General features: G+C 45.9%; 1 protein-coding gene across 6 annotated transcripts in view; it reads right to left on the reverse strand.

The window, feature by feature from the left end:
• Window positions 1-10,012: 10,012 nt before the first annotated feature.
• The window catches only part of GMEB1 (glucocorticoid modulatory element binding protein 1), a 39,496-nt gene continuing 29,319 nt past the window's right edge, over window positions 10,013-20,189 (reverse strand). For all 6 annotated transcript variants that reach the window (XM_001365169.3, XM_007491481.2, XM_001365104.4 and 3 more), the window contains 4 exons: window positions 18,614-18,745; window positions 17,839-17,976; window positions 17,257-17,379; window positions 10,013-12,410 (listed from right to left, as the gene is read on the reverse strand). In XM_001365169.3, coding sequence (XP_001365206.1) covers window positions 11,710-12,410; window positions 17,257-17,379; window positions 17,839-17,976; window positions 18,614-18,745 — 1,094 coding nt within the window. In that variant the 3' untranslated portion in view covers window positions 10,013-11,709. The remainder of the gene's footprint in view (window positions 12,411-17,256; window positions 17,380-17,838; window positions 17,977-18,613; window positions 18,746-20,189) is intronic.

Consider the following 20,189-nt stretch of genomic DNA (forward strand, 5'->3'; position numbering starts at 1 on the left):
CAATATACAATATTGATTCTAAGACAAAAGGTAAGGGTTTAAAAAAAAAGAAAGAAAAGAAAATGGACTTTCATGGCAGCAAACATATTGGCATTGTACTACATACTATGTAGTTGGTTGACTATTGCCCAGCCTGCTTTTTTTGACCTATTATATTTGGAAGCCAGCCTAGAGAGATGCCTCTGTGAACTAATTCCATGAGCTATCCATTTAACTACATCTCATCCACTTGGGTTTTCCCATTGTAATGCTAAGGAGGAGAGACTGGCTCCCTCAACATGTCCAGAATCAAGCTTCTTTTCTTCCCCTACAAATAGACTTCTGATTTCATTAAGTCTGCCAATGACTCTGCCATTCATTTCATCTCCCATGTTTAATGCAGAGAGATCTGTGGCATGACCAATTATTTTGAGGTGGGCATGCAAAGATCTCAGGAACTGATCATTGATTTCCATTAAATGAGATAACATGGAAACAATGCTTTGCAAACTTTAAGGTGTTATTTCTATTTTGTTGTTGTTTTTGTCAGTCAGTCCAATTCTCCCTGAACTCATTTGGGTTGCATTTGGGGTTGTTTGTTTGTTTGTTTTTTAAGTTTTGGAAAATTTTACTTAATTAATTAATTTAGAATATTTTTCCATGGTTACATGATTCATGTTCTTTCCCCTCCTGTAACCAACATGTAATTCCTTTGGGTTTTTTTTACATGTGTCACTGATCAAATCCCATTTCCCTATTATTGATAATTGCACCAGGGTGATCATTTAGAGTCTATATCTTGGGGGGGGGGTTGGAAGAGATATTGGAGTGTATGAATTTTAGATTTTCTCCACCCTGATTAGCCTTTAAAGCCCTAGCAACCAGGAATGTCTACACCCCTACTTAAGAATTAAGTATTGAGGAGGATGGCCTATGACCGACATGTGCTAGCAAGTGACAAATAAGAAACAACTGACAGACCCCCTGAGCTGTCCTAAGTCAAGCTTAAGCTACCATTGGTACATGTGAGATGCAGGAAAGTGATGTAAAGAACTGTCTATATATATTTCACGTCACTTCCTCTTTCCAGGCTCTCTGGTGGAGGCGTGGCTCTTGCTCTCACTCTTGCAGACCCCTAAATTTACCCCTTACAAGTGGTTTGCCATTTCCTTCTCCAGCCCAGTTATGATTGAGGAAACTGAAGCCAACATGGTGAAGTGATTTGCCCAGGGTTGCACAACTAGGATGTGTCTGAGGCCAGATTTGAACTCAGAAAGAGGAGTCTTCTTGACTCCTGGCCCAGTGCTCTATCCACTCTAGTGCTGCCTAACTGCCCCTACATGCTAGCTATCATTACCAGTTCCTTTAGGAATGGTCCAAAGACTCGCACCACTTTTTCTAAGCTCGTTGCTAGGCTCTCACTGTAGTCCTTACCTTGTCTGCCCAAGCCATAAACAGAGCCAAATGCAACCAGCTGCTCTCTGGGGTAGTCTTCGAAACTCCGCCTGTCCCAGCTGTGACTGTTGAGGATTTCCTTCCCCTTCCCATGTCCTTGCCTCTTCACACATGCACGCGCCGGGGGGCCATGGAAAGACCTCACTTCTTCTTGCCCTTCTTCTCTTCCTCTTTCCCTTCCCAGCCCTCTCTTTTTTTCTTGCTGTGAGATCTTGGGCAAGTCATTTAACTTCCCTGTGTTCAGAAAAAAACCCGGAGTGGGGGAGGTTTGGAGAAGAGAGCAGAAATGCTCATTCCATCCTGCCATCTGTTAGCTTCCTATTTTTAACTCATTATTCTTGCTAACTAGGTGCTAATCTCTGTTATTTTTACACCCGGGAAGGGACCACAATCACTGTTGTCTGCACCCTCTCAGTTCAGCCTCCTCTAAAGCAGGGCCACAGGACGATGAGGCTTTGATGACAGCCAGCAGAGTTCAACAACCCAGCTGGCGGGGCTTGACCTCTTAGGACCCCTGAGCCTTTGTCTAAGATGTCTGAGAAGGAGTTCCCTGCAGGAACGGCACAGTTCTGGACTCATTCCTCAAAAACAATTTTAAAAATTTATGTTTCTTAGTTTTGGCAGTAAACAAAAAATTAAACCTACCAGAAAATGCCTCAAAAAGGCTAGGAGCTGTCCTTAGAACCAAGGGTAAAGGAGAAGCTGTGAGACTTCAGAAGCCATGCCTGGCAGGGCAAGAAAGGGAAGTAAATGGAGGCAGCAAGGTGGCACAGTGAATAGAGCCTAGAGTTGGGAAGACCTGAGTTCAAATCCAACCTCGGCCGCTTTCTACCTGAGCAAGTCCCGTTTTTTTGCCTTGGTTTCCCCATCTGTAAAATGGTACTATACTTAACTCTCAGGGTTGTTCTGAAGATCAAACGAGATAATTAATTATATAACACTTAGCCCACAGTGCCTGACTCACAGTAATTGAGATATATAAATATTAGCTATTATTATTATTAATTATAAAATTAGCCAACGTGCCAGATCCCAAGGAGGATATGCACATTTAGAATTGGAAAGGACTTTAGAAATTGAATCCAACTCCCTTATTTTAGAAAGGGGGAGAAAAGACTCAGGTAAATTGATTTGGTCAGGGTCACACAGGTCTAAAGTGGGATTTGAACCCAGGTCTTCCTGACTTGGAATATAATATTCTATCTATTCTACTGGGACAGATGAGATCAGACCCACAGAGACTCATGCCCAGAGGGGTCCTGAGTCCTCACCTCACTGGCCAAAGGAGGCACCCCCCAATAACTTGGAGAAGGACAGGGTAGAGTTCCCACTTCTGTGCAGACAGAGGAGTGGAAGGAGGGCCAAGTCTCTGATCTTGCTGCATCTGGGAAGAAATAAATGTGTTCCCGGCATCCCAGGCTGGCCCTGGAAATGCGCTGGTCCACAGCACCTCCTTAGATGGGCTGGCAAGGCTCAAGTTCCAAGCATTAAGCTGCTGTGCCTGAGGTTCCCAAGAGTAGCTCAAGGAGTTGTAATTTTTTGACTATTTCATCTCATGTCATTTTCTCTCCCTCCCCAAACTGAGACAGCAAAGGACCTGGGCTTTGAGGGGAACGTCAGCATCCTTCCCCGTCCCCCGCTTCCAGCCCAGCCCTCAGAGCCCGCAGCAGGGGGATGCAGCCCCCACGGAGGGGGCTCTTTGGGTGCCTGCAGCTGCAGCTCCCCGAAGACCAAGTTCTTGCCACCCATTCTTGGCATTGTCCGACGGTTCGATATGGGGACGGATGTGATTTTATCAGTGGAAATGACATTAAAGAAGAGGCTTTACCATCTGCCTGGCTCCTGCAGCTGAAACCTCCTACGGGTGTTGTTTCCTTCTGAGAATGTGAGCTCCCAGGAGAGGGGTGAGGGGGAGAGGAGGGCTGCCTCCCTTTTCTATTTGTATCCCCAGGACTTAGCAGAATGCTTAACAGACTCACTGGCTAATTTAGGGTCTTGGAGAGGTGTCTGAGCCTCCTGCGGGTTACAGCTCTTGGAGCTGATAGCATCAAGGGTAGGGCTTCAGGCTGGGCTCACAGGTAAGGGCTGCGCCTCAGCTACTTTGGGAGTTAAATGGGCATACGGGCAGGGCTCTGGAACCCTGCCCCTGGCTTCAACATAGCTTCTGCTGGGGGGGGGGGGGAGCGGGAGGAGGAAAAGAATTCCTAAACAACTCACTTAGAAATAGGCTTCTGTAGCATCATCCCTTTTTGTTCAATTAAAGGATGCCCCTTCTGCTGTTTCCTCTCGGTGGAAGACTTGAGTTCAAATCCTACCTCAGACACCTATTAGCTCTATGACCCCAGCTAAGTTACTTTCTCAATTTCCTCATCTGTAAAATGGGGACAAAAATAGCTCCTCCCTCTGAGGGTTGTTGTGAGCTTCAAACTAGACGTTTATAAATCATCTTGTATACTGTAGGTGCTTGATAAATGCTTGTTCTTTTTCCCTTTGTTAGAGAGTGGGGAGTCTGATACCCACTTTAGGTCTAAGCCAGGCAGTTTGTAGTTCCTATTTCTCTAAAACTCTGCCAGAGGTTTGTAAAGAACTTTGCATATATGATCTCATTTGAGCCTCAGAGCAACCCTGTAAGGTATTATAGGTATAATGGTGTCTTACAGATGGGGAAACTGAGGCCTGGCATGGGTCAGGGACTTGTTCCTGAAGACATAGGTGGGTTTGGACTCTAGGTGCCATTGTCTTAATTTTTTTTAAACCCTCACCTTCCTCCTTGGAATCAATACTGTGTATTGGCTCCAAGGCAGAAGAGTGGTAAGGGCAAGGCAATTGGGGTTAAGTGACTTGCCCAGGGTCACACAGCTGGGAAGTGTCTGAGGCCACATTTGAACTCAGGACCTTCCATCTCTGGGCCTGGCTCTCCATCCACTGAGCCACCCAGCTGACCCCGCCATTCTTTTGACTGTAGGGCTGGCCCTGCTGAGAAGAGCTGCAGAGCACCGGCTAGACCAGGTGCCTCCTAAACACAGGAGTGATGGGGGCGTCCTCCTTAGGGCTTCTACCTCACTTCCTGGGGATCAATCACTGAAGACTCCTTCAATTCTCTCAAGAACACTCTTTCTTGTCTTTAGACTTCCTCCAGGCTCTTGTGTAATGTAGAGCCCCAGCAAACACTTGGCAGGAGAAGAGGGAGGGAGCCGGCAGGAATCTGTCTACCTGTTTAATCTGGGGGAGCCGCTCCTAGAGACTAAATATGGAGATCCTATCTTTAGGCCCCGTCTTAATCCTACAGTTTGGAGAAAGGAACAGGAGAGCCACGAGATCTGAAAGGGAGCTGCTAGTGCCGAGGAAGGCGGCCGACTTTGGGGTCTCGGGGCTGGTGGCTGGGGGGTGCCGAGGCCAGAGCAACCGTCCTGGGGTCAGGAAGACCCCAAGTTCTGCCCCAGGCTCAGACACTTACTAGCTGAACGTCCCTGGGCAAGCCGCTGCGATGGGGTTAACAATGGCACCCGCTCCACATGCTGACCTTGAGACCACCCTACCAGCCTTGTCAATCATCTGGGTCTTAATCCCCCATAGGCTGCGAACTCCCAGAGGGCAAGAGCCCGTAGGAGTAGGTAGAGATGCATCTGTCCATATGTAGGGCCTGACATCTACATCAGGTCGAGAGGGCTTATACATCTATCTTCTCTATATGTTCTATGGAGATATCTATGCACCGGGAACACACGTGGAGCCTGTAGAGCTTAGAGCCTCTCCATAGCTACGGATCCTGATATAGAGATCTCTATTTCATATGGATCCTGCACATCTTAGAGGTGTTATAGTTCATATCTCTATATATCCATTATGCATAGAGTATATAGTAAGAATGTATCTATATGAGCCTATATATCTCCTATATCTAATAGATAATACAGAGCCTATATTTATATTTCTCCTATATTATATAGTGATATCTATATGTAGTATACACGTGGAGCCTATATATCTCCTATATCATATAGATATCTGTATTATATATGTGGAGCCTATATATATACATCCTATATATCTGTATGTATTATATGTGGAGCCTATATATATCTCCTATATCATGCAGATATCTGTATATATATGTGGAGCCTATATATCTCCTATATCATATAGATATCTGTATTATATATGTGGAGCCTATATATATACATCCTATATATCTGTATGTATTATATGTGGAGCCTATATATATCTCCTATATCATATAGATGTCTGTATGTATTATATGTGAAGTCTATATATCTCCTATATCATGCAGATATCTGTATATATATGTGGAGCCTATATATCTCCTATATAATATAGATATCTGTATGTATTATATACGTGGGGCATATATATATATCTCCTATATCATATAGATGTCTGTATGTATTATATGTGAAGTCTATGTATCTCCTATATCATGTAGATATCTGTGTGTATATATATATATATGTGTGTGTGTGTGTGTGTGTGTGGAGCCTATAGATCTCCTATATCATGTAGATATCTGTGTGTGTGTGTATATATATATATATATGGAGCCTATAGATCTCCTATATCATGTAGATATTTGTGTGTGTGTAGCCTATAGATCTATATCATATAGATATCTATATGTATTATATACGTGGAACATATATATTTATCTCCTATATCAGTAGGTGTCTGTATGTATTATATGTGAAGTCTATATATCTCCTATATCATGTAGATATCTGTATATATATATATATATGTGGAGCCTATAGATCTCCTATATCATATAGATATCTGTATGTATTATATATGTGGAACATATATATATATTTATCTCCTATATCATATAGGTGTCTGTATTATATGTGAAGTCTATATATCTCCTATATCATGTAGATATATGTATTATGTAGGTATATGTGAGTGGGTGGAGGGCATCTATCTATTTCCTATGTATTACATATATTTCTCTATTATAGATATGCAGAGTTGATATCCAAACATCTCCTGTAATATATATGGACAACTATATCCATTTAAGAGTCAGAGAGCGGGTCTATCCTCTCCTGATGTTTGGTCTCTTTGGCATATGGAGTGTGAAGAGTCAGAAATGACCTGCAGAACACTGCAAGAGAAAGGCAGGCGGCTGTAGGCGTGGGAGGGCGATGGATCACTGAGACCCCAGAGAGGGGCCGGAACTCTAGGGAGGGTTGTATACATACAGGCTCTCCCCCAGCCCCCTCCTCACCTCCCAGTACTACTGGTCTCAAGGGAAAGGGAAATCCTTCAGAGCATTGCCTGGAGCAAGTGAGACCTCCTTATTGGCTCTAGGATGTGGAAAGGGTTTCTGAGGTCAAAGGGATGAGCCAGGTAAGTGGACAGTAGATGCTTGTGAATCTGATCTCCTAGGACAGAGCTCAGCATGCGGCCGGGGACGTGTCTGAAAGCCTAAGAGGCTGGCCACAGCATAAATTTCATCCTGAAGGGCCAGATATTCCCCAACTCCCTCCTCTTTCCTCCCCCTGCTTTTCCAAGGGGCAGACCTGAGTGAAACCGAAAGGATGACGGAGACGACACATCATCTGGCCCAAATGCCTCATTGGATGAAGGAACTGAAACCCAGAGAGGGGAAGGGACTTACCCAATCACATTGGAAGTAAAATAGCAGATTCAGCCCCAGGGACTTGACTCCAATTCAGGGCTTTCCTTTGCACCTCATGGTCTTTTTCAGGCTTTTGGGCAGAAAACAAGAAGCAGGCTCCCCCCACCCCACCCCCTTTTACTGTCTCCAATTGCTGAGCCAGGTTCTCTTCCACTCTGCCACAGTAGTCTCTTATAGGTCCATCCACAGTCCCCTAACTCTGGACCAAAGTCCCCCAGGGCCCTTCCCTCCATTGGAGTGCAAGTTCCTTGTGGGCAGGGAAAGCCTTACTCATTTGTATTTGTGCCCTAACTCCTCAGCACTGTTAGCTGTTCATTACATGCTTTCATTTAGATCCACTCATTCATTTGACGAGAGGCACTGGGGGAATCAGCACCAGATGCCATCTGCCCAAGCTATCTTCTTAGATAGAATATAGAATTCTCTTCCAGCATAGGAATGCTCTGAGTAAGAGCCCCTTAGCAGAGAGGCCAAAGACAATATCCAGCTTCCCTTCCCACCCCAAAATCGAGGCTCTCGTGAAGGATGTGGCTGATGGTAGGAACAGAAGCAGCCAGACTATGGGGAACCTTCCTTTGGTTATGATGCCAGGGGCCTAGCCCAGGAGGAGCAAAGTCACCTTCCATCATTTCCCACCCTGCTGCTTTCCTACCCTTCGTGATCGCCAGAAACTCGTCATTCTGCAAGATGTAATAGTTCTGTAACTCATACTTCGCTGGGCCATTTTCCACTTGACTCCCAGTTTTCTCTTTTTGTGTTCCCCTCCCCCCATCTTAGATGGTGAGCTCCTTGAGGGTAGAGATTGCCTTTTGCCCTTTGTATTTCCAGTTCTTGGCACTGTGCCTGGCACATGGTAGGCCCTTAAATAAATGCGGACTACAGGGGCAGCTAGGTGGGTCAGGGAATAGAAAGCCAGGACTGGGTTCAAATCTGACCTCAGACACTTGCTAGCTGTTGCCTAGCCCTTATCGCTCTTCTGACTTGGAACCATTACATAGTATTGATTTTAAGACAGATGAGTAGAGTTAAAAAAAAAAAATAAATGTTGACTAAGCCCCTCAGTTCTGCCCTCCTGGCACCGTGAGCTCTCAGAGCTCTTTTCCCTCTGTATGCCCCACCTTATACATTATGCTCTGGAAATTGTAATCAAACCAACACTACCATTGAGCTGGAAGGAGCCTTAGAGTTGAGTCCAGGCCTGTCATTTTACAGAGGAAATTGAGGCCCCAGAGAGGTTTGAGTGGTTCACCCAGGGTCTAGCAGTCAGCTGAATTGCTTTTGTTATTTATTTCCCTAGACACTTTCCACAGAGCTTGGCTTATAGCAAGCATTTAAATGCTTTGTCATGCTTTCATTCAAGACTAGCACTGGGCTTGGCACCTAGTAGCCCTTAATAAATGCATTCATTCAACTTTTAGCCCAGTGTCTGGCACCTACTAAGCACCGAAATCCATTTTTCTTTTTCTTGCATCAAAGAACTCAATTGTTTGGAAATGCCAAAGGGTGGGTCTCCAGTCCTTCACTGGGTAAGTGATGAGTGAACTAAGGGAGAGCTTCCTTATGTCAGCCTGGGGTTGCACATCACCCATTGTTGCAAGGAAGGCACAGGCATTCAGCCTGGCCTTGGCAATATACTAGTTATGAGGGGCTAGAGAAGCTAGAGAAGCAGCAAAGCTCATTTATTTTCACTAGGGGAAAAACTCTGCTAGTGAAAAAAAATGGGATTCATCTTTGGTTAGAGATCTTTCAGCTAAGAAAGCCCAATAGATTCACCATTAACAAGAGTATAAAAGGAAGATGCTTTTATCACTTTGGGTAACACACTTAGATTTAGGAACTGAAAAAGGATTCAAAGATGAATCAAATCTAAGCCAATAAGGACCTGGGATGTGAACATTGCTTCCCTTTGACCCAACCTGTGGCACTGGGGCACATTTCAGGGGAGCACCCCTCTTTTCTGGAAGACTTTAAAAGGAAGCGGAGGCCTTTCCGTTGTGCAACTAACTAGGGAGAGAAACTCCAGACCTATAGCAGTGAGGTGGGTGACTAGTTAGTGTCAGGGATTTGGAGTGGGAAGGTCTGACACCTTCCTTGGGTGATAACACCTATCTCTCAGGGTTGTAGTGAGACTCAAATGAGATAACATATAAAGGGCTTTACAAACTGTCAAATGCTACACATTACTATTATTTAGAATTTGAATGTTTCCCAGGGTGAGGTGAATTTTAGGCTAATGGTAAAGTGTATCCTAGCAGTCTGGTATCTTGCAAGAGAGCTAGATTTAGAGTTGGAAGGCACGGGTTCAAATCTCAGCTATTGTGGGACCTTCTGAAGGACCTCTGCTGCCTCATATGGAAAATGAGTTGGACTACGTCAGGTGTCCAAGTTCTCTTCTAGTTCTATGTATGCCATTATTCTGTGTACTGAAGGAGGCTGGAACTAGTAATGGCATGGCCACCTCTGCAAATCTGCTGAATAGTTCATTGTTCTGAAAAAAAGGGAAACAAAATCTTGGAGAGCTTTTAAAGCTAGAAACCAAATCCTGGTGGGAGACAGAAGTCATACCTGCTAGATTTCCTGACCAATTTTTTCTGTGGGAGGGCTTCCCGGCCATTCTTACCACCATCTACAGGAGGTGGGAAAGGGACACTAAGCCCATATGGGGAGAGTGTCAGAGGTCAAGAGCTTCAGGGGAATCTCCCTAGGATAACTGTTGGTCTGATCAGCAGCAGCACCCTAATTTGATGTTAGATGACTAAGGGACTGTCAGGGACCCAAAGGTGGTCAGTCTATGGACTCTGGCCAGGGCGTCTGTGGCCTCTCCAGCAGGCCCGTAACCTCCATCATTTAACAATTTCTCCAACTTCAGGAATAAAGAAGGTGGCTTCAAGTGGGTGCCTTCCATAGACAAGAAACCATGGGTCAAATTTTCTTTTTAATAAAAAATATCCCATCCCCCAACCCTGCCCTCTTCCCTCTGGCAAGTGTGTGCTCTTCCTTTACTCAGTCTTGAATGGAACAGGTATCCAACACCTCCCTCACCCCAGCAACAACCAGCTTTTTCCTGCCCTCTACCCACCCACCCCCACCCCCTAGCCAAGAGGAAGTCAAAGGGAAAAAGAGACATAGCTCTCCCGAGTCCCAAATAACTGATAGACAAAAAGGGAAACTGAACAAAACCCCCAGAGACAATATTATTGACATTCCTGGTACATTTCCTATAATATGTCACAGACAGTGCTTCTTTCCTGGGGAGTCCAGCTCTCACAGGAGGAGACATCTGCTGGGTGCCAAAAGGGCTGGGGCTGGGGCTACAGCAGCAGTTCCTGCCCAGACCCGAGGTTGCTACCAGCTCAGTATCTTGCAGCAGCCGCAGTAAACCAAAATGAGGAGAAGAGGGGAGGGCAAACGAGGAGGGGCAGAGGCACCTGTGCTTCTCCCCCCAACCAGTGACCAGAACCTGGCCAGGTTTGGTTTGGAGAAGCCAGAGGCCCCCAGGGATGAGGGATGATGATACGGATCAGAGGAAGCACCAATAATTGGGCGGCTGCTTTAGATTCCAAAGCAAAAGAAAAAGAAAAAATGCTTCCAAGTCAAAGCAGCCCAACTGGAGAAGTTCTCTTGCTCCTGGAGTTACCCAATGAGAAAAATGATGGCTTCAGAGCACAGGCTCACACGGGAAAGGATAAAAATTAACCAACAAAGAAACAAGCACCAGACAGAAAACAGACATGTAGAGTGGGCAGAACAATGGGCTGATACCACTTTAAAAAGCTAAATACCTGGCCAGAATGGGAGGGGAGGGAGAGGCAGGGAGAGGGACCACCTGCTCCTCAGAGAATCACTTCTGCACCTCAGGATTCATCCTTGGGGATTCTCCCCCAAAGGCTCCCAAATCCTCGCTCACACTCAGGGATTCTGCTGGGTGGCCACTGGCACCTCTATCAGGGTACTTACTTACCTGTAGTGAGGCACTGGAGCTGCTGTTCCTAGGAGGAAAACCCTCTGGCTCATCCCCCAAACCTTGGCCTTTCTCCCTGCTGTGATCCCTGTCAAAGCACTTCCCTTCTTTAAGAGGACGCTGGTACACTCCTCTTTCCCATTATCAATGTCACATCCTTCATCTTCCTCTGGCTGCTAGCCAGGCTTCCCCTTGGCCCCGAGGGCCCAGGCCTCCCAGGGGCACAGGCAAAATCAAATAGCCCAGACCCATGCTCCCCAGGGGCTAAATCCATATCACTGCATCTTTACAAAATGCTCACACAGAGCCCAGCCTGGGAAGAACCCTCTGGACAGTAGTCCTAGTTATCTGGCCACCTCATCTAAAAGAGGTGGCGTTCTAGGTGGCAAGGTTAGGTTAGGGGAGAGAGTAGTGTCTTTCTCTCCTCTCTAAGGGCAACTCATCTTGTCCACTGCTTACCTGTGGGGGAGAGGGGGAAGACGGGGGGACCAGCATGTTCAGTCATTTTACTGAGATTTTTCTTCTTTTTTTTTTTAAATTGGAAAAACAAAACAAAACAAAAAAGGATCCTCTGTGGAAATGAGCAGGACAGTGGTAAAAATGAACAAACCATTAAAATTCCAAACAAAGAATGAGTCTGCTGGCTCCAGGCTCCCACTTAATCCTCAAGGACCACAATCTCCACATTGTGAACTTGATGTTGATGCTCTTCAATCTCTGCCACAACCTTCTCCTCAGTCCTCAGCTCAGTCTCCAGGATGAGAGCTTTCCCCTCCGGCTCCTCTGCCTCGGGGTCTGGAGCTGGATCAATCTCAATGATGGTCTGCCCATCCTCAGAAGTGCTCTCCACGGCCTGGATGGCAGAGGTCAGGCCGGACTCCATCGCCACCAGCTCCACAGGGCTCACCACTGTGGCCATATTGCCCAAGGCCCCACCATCTTGCATGGCAGCTGAGCTCAGCAGCGCCAGGCTGGAGGAGGGGTGGATGGTCACTGCATCAGGAGAGCTGGTCTTAGCGGAAGAGACAACAGTGGCATAGCGGAAGAGCTGGGAGCCAGAAGGCAGTGTGTGGACAGTCACAGGGCTGGAGCCCTGGCTGAGGGTAGCCATGGGGAGGTTGCCCATGGAGAAGGACTGGCCCATCGGGGCTATGGCAATGGGCGAGATGACGGTGAACTGAGGCTGCTGGACAGGGGGTGAGGGGCTCAGGACGGTGGTGGAAGCTGGGCGCTGGAGGCGGGGCCTCTTGGGTGGCTTGGGGTTGTTCATAGGCATCAGAACCACATTCTGCACTGTCTGAGACTTCAGCCTATGGTCCTGGGCCTGCTTCTTCTGCTCCTCCAACTGGCGTTCTAGATCTATGAGGAAAATGCAATTTTTGTTTAGATAGCAGGAAAGTCTATTCAGGGTGGCAGATTTTTTTAGTAATGATATTTTCAAAAGATGTTCATGTTTTGACAGCAAAGGAAAGTAATGAATGCTGGAGGGGATGTGGCCAAGTGGGGACATTAATGCATTGCTGGTAGAGTTGTGAATTGATCCAACAGTTCTGGAGGGCAATTTGGAACTATGCCCAAAGGGTGATAAAAGACTGTCTGCCCTTTGATCCAGCCATTGCACTGCTGGGTTTGTACCCCAAAGATATTAGAAGGAAAAAGACATGTACAAGAATATTCATAGCTGTGCTCTTTGTGGTGGCAAAAAATTGGAAAATGAGGGGATGCCCGTCAATTGGGGAATGGCTGAACAAATTGTGGTATATGTTGGTGATGGAATACTATTGTGCTAAAAGGAATAATAAAGTGGAGGAGTTCCATGGAGACTGGAACAACCTCCAGGAAGTGATGCAGAGCGAAAGGAGCAGAACCAGGAGAACATTGTACACAGAGACTGATACACTGTGGTACAATCAAATGTAATGGACTCCTCCACTGGTGGTAATGCAATGGCCCTGAACAACCTAGAGGGGTACAGGAGAAAAAACACTATCCACATCCAGAGGAAAAACTGTGGGAGTAAAAACACTAAAGAAAAACTACAGCTTAATGACATGGGTTGAAGGAGATATGAATGGGGAACTAAATGACTCTAAATGAACACCCTATTGCAAATACCAACAACATGGAAAGAGGTTCTGATCAAGAACACAGGGGATACCCAGTCAAACTGCGCATCGGCTATGGGAGGGGCGGGAGAGGGGAGGGAGGGAAATAAAATTATTTTTGTAACCAAGGAACAATTTATGAAACTAAAAATTAAAATAAAAAAAAAAAGATGTTCATGTTTATCAAAAACAAGAACTCAGAAGCAGAATGGAGTTGAGGAGCACCAGGGTTCTGTCTTATCTCTGACTCTTGGGACCAAGGACTTAATCCACACAGCCAAGAACTGCCCACCAAGTGGGCTGACCTGAGAGTCACTTGTTGGGGAAGGTCCTACACTGTGAGTCCCCCAGTGAGAAATAAACACACATATTCTCCCAAGAACCACATCCACTTCTGGTCTTCCACTCTTTCCTCCTATGACATGCATCCTGATCTTCCCCACCTGCCTGTCTATGAACACAGCAGCCCCAAAGGCATTTCTGGGCCTTTGAACAGGGCTAGAGCTCCAAATTCCACACAAGGCCATGAACTTCATTCAGAAAGACACAAGGCTAAGTACTGAATTTCCTGCGAAAACAAATCATGGCCCCAGAGCAGGCTTAGCCATGTTGTTGCCACATTGGCCGGCCCTGTCTGGTGACAGAAGGGGTCATCTAATCTGGGGAGTCCCTGGCCATGACAAAACCACGGTGCCCCCTGCACACACAAGCACATGTACCACAATGCACTCAAGAAATGTAACCATGGAGGATGTGTAAATACAATGCTATCATCATCAAGAAACATTCATCTGAATGAGAGGACATGGAGGAGGGAGGGAAGGACTTGCCCAAGGCCACAGAGCTGGTCAGTATTGAGGCCAGGACTCACAGTCGGTCTCTGACTCTTTCCATTACATGGGAGGCCTGGACTCTGAGGGAGCTTGAAGGACATTTTGTGATGGTGCTTATTTTTCTTTTTTAAAATACATTAGTTCCTCTTTCCTTTTAGCTTCATTTAAGAAAGGTCTCTGAGGAAGGTCCCCTCTACAGGGCTCCACCCTCCCTCCCATGAATTTCCCCACATCTGCATCCCAGAGGCTGCACATTCTGGCCAAGCTGGATTGTGCTCTTTGTTCTGAATGTGAACACTGCTCTCACCCCTCCAGGGCTTGGTCCAAGTGATCCCTATGTCTGGAATGCCCTCCCCCCCTTCCCATTTCCAACTACTGAATTTGATTCTACTCATTCTGTAAAACTCAGTTCACATATCTCCTACTCCAAGAAGCCCTCCCTGATGCCCCCCCTTCACAGAGGCTTTCTTCTATACCCCACCTCTGAAACATGTATTGTCTGGTGTGGGTATGTCAACCTCCAGAGCCTGGAAGCTCCACAGTGGCAGGGGTGGTGCTTTTTCTAAATGCTCTCTCTCCCAATACTAAGCAGAAGTTTTGCAGACAGGAGGTGCCTTGATGATTTGATTACCGCCAGTCCCCTTATTCACTCTGTTTCTTCTTGAAGCAGCTGACAGCATAGTGGGGAGAGTACTAAATTTGATGGCAGGAAGAAGTGAATTCAAATCCTGCTTCAGAGATTTACTAGTTGTGTGTGTGACCTTGGACAAGTCTTCTTAGAGCCTTAGTTTCCTCATCTATAAAATGGGGATAATAATAGCACCTATCTCACAAGGTTATTGCAAGAATTAAGTGAAACAATGTAGTAAAAACCTGCAAGTACTACATCAATGCCAGCTATTCTTCTAGATTTTTAGCTAGGTGGATAGAAGAAAAAAACATTCTCATCTACTGATTTAGTGACTTGCTTTGTGCCTGTAAGGGAGTGGCAGGTGTGTCACTAGTATGTTAATGACTATTTAAGAGAAGGAAGGATGTCACACAGAGCCAGCATGTTATCCACCAAACAGGCCAGGCCAGACCCACCTCATTGCCTCCTTCCTGACAAATGGCACACTGAGCTGGAAGCTCAGGGGAATGTTAAAGATATAGTTTACCTACATTTTAGCAAAGTAGTTGATAAAGTGTCCCTTAGGATTCTTGTGGAAAAGACAATGGAACAATGAGATTGGAACTGGCCACGTGGCCAAGCTTCAGGGAGTGTGTTATTAAATGTTAAATGTTTGGTGTCAGTTTGGAAGGTGGCCTCCAGTGGGGTGTCCCAGGTTTGGTCTTGTGCTGTATAACACTGTTATCAATTATTTGGAGAGATGGACAATTAAATTTACAGAAGCTACACAAAGCTGGAAGGGAAGGATAGCTAGCTAGTCAACCTACTGGATAAATGCATCAAAATCTATGAGTTGGGCAGACAGTAGTCAAGATTCAAACAGATCTCTATGGGCTAGAACTTTATGCTGGATTGAATAAAATTAAATTTAACAGGGCTAAGTATAAAGTCTTATATTTGGGTTCAGAAGGGGCTAAATAGCAGCTCATTTGAAAGATATAAAAGGGCTTAGAGGATAAGAAATTCAGCAGGAGTCAACAAACAATGTGATATGGCAGCAAGAAGGCTAATGGCCTCTTTGACTGCATTTTGAGAGGTACAGAGGGCTCTCTGGTCAGACGTGATGTCCAGTACAGTGTGTAATCCCCCAACCTGAATGATAATGATGAGCTGGAGAGTATTCAGGATCTCAAATTCATGTTAACTGAGGATCAACTGAGGAGATTTAGCCAGGAAAAAGGAAGGCTCGGGTGATACATGATACTGTATTTAAATTTGTGAAGGGCTCTTCAGAAGAGGCTTCAGAAGAGACTTGTTCTGTTTGGCTCTAGAAGACAGGACTAGAAGCAGTGGAAGAAAGTTCTAAAAAGACAAATTTAGGCTCAATATAAGGAAAAACTTTTTTGCACTTAGAGCTGTCCAAAAGTGAAATGGGCTGCTTTGAAGCAGAAGGTTCTGCCACTTGCAGGGAGAGAGAAAGAGGGTGTCTTCAAACCCATAGGCTTTAAGCATTATTTCTTCTATGCTAATTAAGCTCTCCATCATCTATGGATCACTGGACATTCCAAGGACACATTTCAACTCAACATGACTAAAACAGAACTCATTAGCTTTGCCCCTTCTCTATCTCTCTCTCACTTCCTAGCTTCATTCACTCTTTCTGCTGCAGGCAACACCATCTTTCCAGGCCTGCAAGGGCATAAACCATGATCATATCCCCACCTCCTCACTCTTCCTCACTGATCAGATCCAGTCAGTTACTAAATCTCATTGTTTGGTATCTACAATATCTCTTCTACCTGAGCCATCACTCTCATGCAATTCTTTCCCCGCCCGCCCCCCACCATCTCCAGGCCTTTATATATTGACTATACACAATCCCTGCACTTCCTGCTTTCCCAGTCTCCCTATTCATTGGTCCTTATTACCACAGATGAGGCAGTAAATGGGCTACTCAAAATAAGGTGGGGAAGAGCCCAAGAAGATGCTGGGTCTTCTGCCCCAAATGGGCAGAATTAATCTTGACTCTGCCACTTCAGCCCTTCTACCCCATCAGTTTCTTCGCATCATACTCCTTGTATCACCCTCTACTACACTGGTTCTTATGAAGGAAACGCTCACTAAAACTGAAATGCCCATGTCAATACATTTCAGCCTTCCTAAGGAGGACCACACTACTTCTAGATTTCCATTTTCAATGGCACATTGAGGATATTGATGCATCCTTTGGCTCCTTCCGGAGCTGTAAATAAAGAAGAATCACTGAATCCCAGAAGTAAAAGGTTGCTCAGAAGCCATCTAGTCCATCTCCTATCTGAAGGAGGTTCCTTTGTCATCTAGAACCCTGGCTCTTCTCTATAGGAAGGTTTGTCCTGCCTTAGGAACCCATTTTCTCTGGAAGAAGCCCATTCCACTCTTGCTAGGATATTATTTACAATTTTTTAATCAATCTTCACCATCACTTTTGAATCACTTACATTGTTATACAGTTTTTTTCCTTATATAAAACCTTGCCAGGGTGTTGATTGATATAACTTTGGGGAAAAAGGATGTTTCTCTCCAGGACTGGTCAACCTGGCAAGATCATGCTGGTTCCTTGGGAGGACGGGGGATAGCGGAAGAGCCTATAATCTACCACAGATGAATGATACAGATACCTGTAAGAGTGTAGAGAAAATGTTCTTCTCCTTGCTCAGTCTGGCTCCTCCTATTATCCAAAACTCTCTTGACTGTGTCCATCAGGCCAAAGGTATGGGCTACATTGTTAAGGACAGCAGCATCTAGAAGAAAAGTCCATATGGGGTGAAGGCAGAATACTGGTGTTCTAGCAGCCTTGTTCCCCCCTTCTCTACAATCAAGGTGACCACCCTGAAGTGAAGGGGCTTGCTCCACTCTCTCCACAACAGCCAAGTCAGGCTTTTGGGAATGCTAACCCTTCACTGCAGTGCCTCCAATTATCTGCCAATCCATCTAGGGGGAAAAAAATCCCTCTTTGCAAGTAAAACAGTTATAGATCTAGCTGTGTGACCCTGGGTAATCTCTCTGACCTCAGTTTCCTCATTTGTAAAATGAAGATAATAAGAGCACCTGCCTCACAGGGCTCCTGAGAAGTTCAAGTGGAATAATATATGTGACATGCTCTGCAAAGTTCCAAGTGTTGTAGAAATGGGAGCTATTATTAGTCTCATTGTGAATTTTATAATAAAGCTGTTAATTGCTCGTGTCACGTTTCAGCTCACCTGTAATCTGAAAGGGGGCCTGAAGGAGCCTTTGCTGAACACCCCTGAGCAGCTCCTCTATTTCCTTCTGAATGTTGCAGACCACCTCCTCCATGAGCCCCACGTCGGCTATGCCCTTCCAGAACATCAGGGTGTCCTCTGGCACAAGGAGGAAGAGGTGGAAGTTGGAGAAGGGACCATGGCTAACGCTCTCTGCAGTGGCTGGAGGATGGGAAGCTGCCTCAGAGCAGCTATCTTAAGGAGGAAGCCCTGGAAGGGGTCAGATGGGGCTGATCACTCTGTGGGGCCCCCCACCCCCATGCCCAACATTGTTTCAAGCGTCCTGGGCTGTCCAAAAGGCCTTGCTTGCCTGCTTCCCTGACTGCCTGTGCCCTCTGGATTGTCTAGAGTTCTGGAGGGCTGGTTTTTGAAATGTGATTGTGGAAATGAATAGAGACAGAGACAGATAAAGACAAAGAAAGAGAGAGGAGGGGAGATGGAGGAGAGAGGGGAGGGGAGGGAAAGAGGGGAAGAGAAAGAAAGGAGAGGGAAGAAAGAGAGAGAGAGAAATTTTAAGTCCATCAGCAATAATGATGGGCATAGCTCCAGGAGGGGGAGTGAAGGAGGTAGGGAAACAATTTGGACCATATAACTTTGGAAAATTTGTGTGGAAATTTGGTAATTAGTAAAAAAATAAAATAAAATAATGGGCATCACAAAGATACTGGGGGGAGGTGCTGCTGCTGGTGGTAGTGGTAGTGAATCTGCCAGTTCCCCAAGGTCTCCATGTTGGTACCTGAAATCTCTTCAGGGTCCTTCTTCAATCCCTCCTCAGTGGCCATGGTGACAGCTGCCGTGAGAGCAGAGTTCCACTCCAGTCCAGCCTCTTCCATATTCTCCTCTGAAATGGCGATCTGTGTGACTCCCCCTGCCAAAGGTCCATCACAGGGAGGGTCAGGGGGGCCCACAACGCAGAGATGGCTAATTTCTCCCTCGCTTCCTCAGCCACTGGGAGCATCCTGAGGACAGGACCTTCTATAGTTAGAACCTGGGAAAGCTGTGTTCAGAGCTGGGTTTCCTAAAGAGAACCCAGACTAGAAAGCATGTATTCATTTCCTAATCTGAGGCAGAGAAAACCAATGAACATCTGATGGTCAAACCTAGAACTGTCAATCAGGGGTGTCAGGTGAATCCACAGCTGCTGGACCAGGGGCCTTAATTTCCCTACCTGAAAGTGCCTGCTCTACACTGACTGTCCAAGAGGGCTGCCTGGGGTTAATAAGAGGTAAGGGCTTGGCTGTGGCCACACAGTCAGAATGTATCTGAAGCTGGCCTTGAACCTGGGTTGTATACAACATGGCAGCCATTTCTAAGCTGCTCAGATAGGTCAAACAAACCTTCAGGAAACTCGATGAAGAGAACTTTCCCAGTTAAGCCCTCAGTTGGGGTTTGAATTTGATATGGTTTATTTACCATGTAAGCTGCCCCACAACAAAGAAGAAGAAAAAGAAACAAAGGAGAAATGCATGAGAGGGCAAGGTGCAGTGGTGGGGCACTGATGGGAAGTCTGAGGACCCAGGCTCTCTTCCTGGTCCAGCCATTCACCCTCTATGAACACCCTATGCTGGCTGGTCCAAATGCCTGGGATTCTTTTTTCTCATGAATCTTAATAATATATACTGAGAAAATGAAGTCAAATTTGAAAGTGGTTGAGCCCAAATGCAAATGAGCTATGGTTTACAGTGGTGGGTTTTTCCCTCCATTTTTCTAGCAAAAAATCCAAATGACTAGAGTCATTTTAGTGACTTATGGTTCATCCCCAAAAGCCATTCAATAGCTGATCACAGAATGTTTGTTCTGGAAGAAACCAGGAACCACCACTGTCCAGGGATGTGCTTCAGGTGTTTTGGAAGGAGCCAAGCCTGGATTACTCATTTGCTAGAGACAGTTAAGGTCCAAGTTCCCTCCAAATGTGTTGAGGTCCAATAATGGGGCTAGTGGTGAAGAAACTCCAACAGAAGCCCTACTAAAGGCCCCTTTATTCTTCTCCCTGACCTTGGAGGCCTGGTTCCAGGAGCCTCTTTTGGGAGTGAGATCCTAGTTCTACCTCTTAAGGGTGGCCTGAAACCCTGCTGGACGACCAAGCCCCCAGACCCTTAAAGCATGGACACCCTCAGTCAAATGAAGTTTGAGAGCAGTAGTCCAGAAGGGAGTAAGCATCAAGTTGATTTGGTCCCCTACCAGGCCCTCATTAGCTAAAAGACCAAGGAACTCTAAGATCACCTGAGACCTACAGGAACACCACACCCTGAGATATATGTACAGGGTGATGGCTTCTGAAAAACTTGCATGATGCTTACAGAGGCATAAGA

Source organism: Monodelphis domestica, chromosome 4 (assembly GCF_027887165.1).
Source record: "Monodelphis domestica isolate mMonDom1 chromosome 4, mMonDom1.pri, whole genome shotgun sequence".
Taxonomy (NCBI): domain Eukaryota; kingdom Metazoa; phylum Chordata; class Mammalia; order Didelphimorphia; family Didelphidae; genus Monodelphis; species Monodelphis domestica.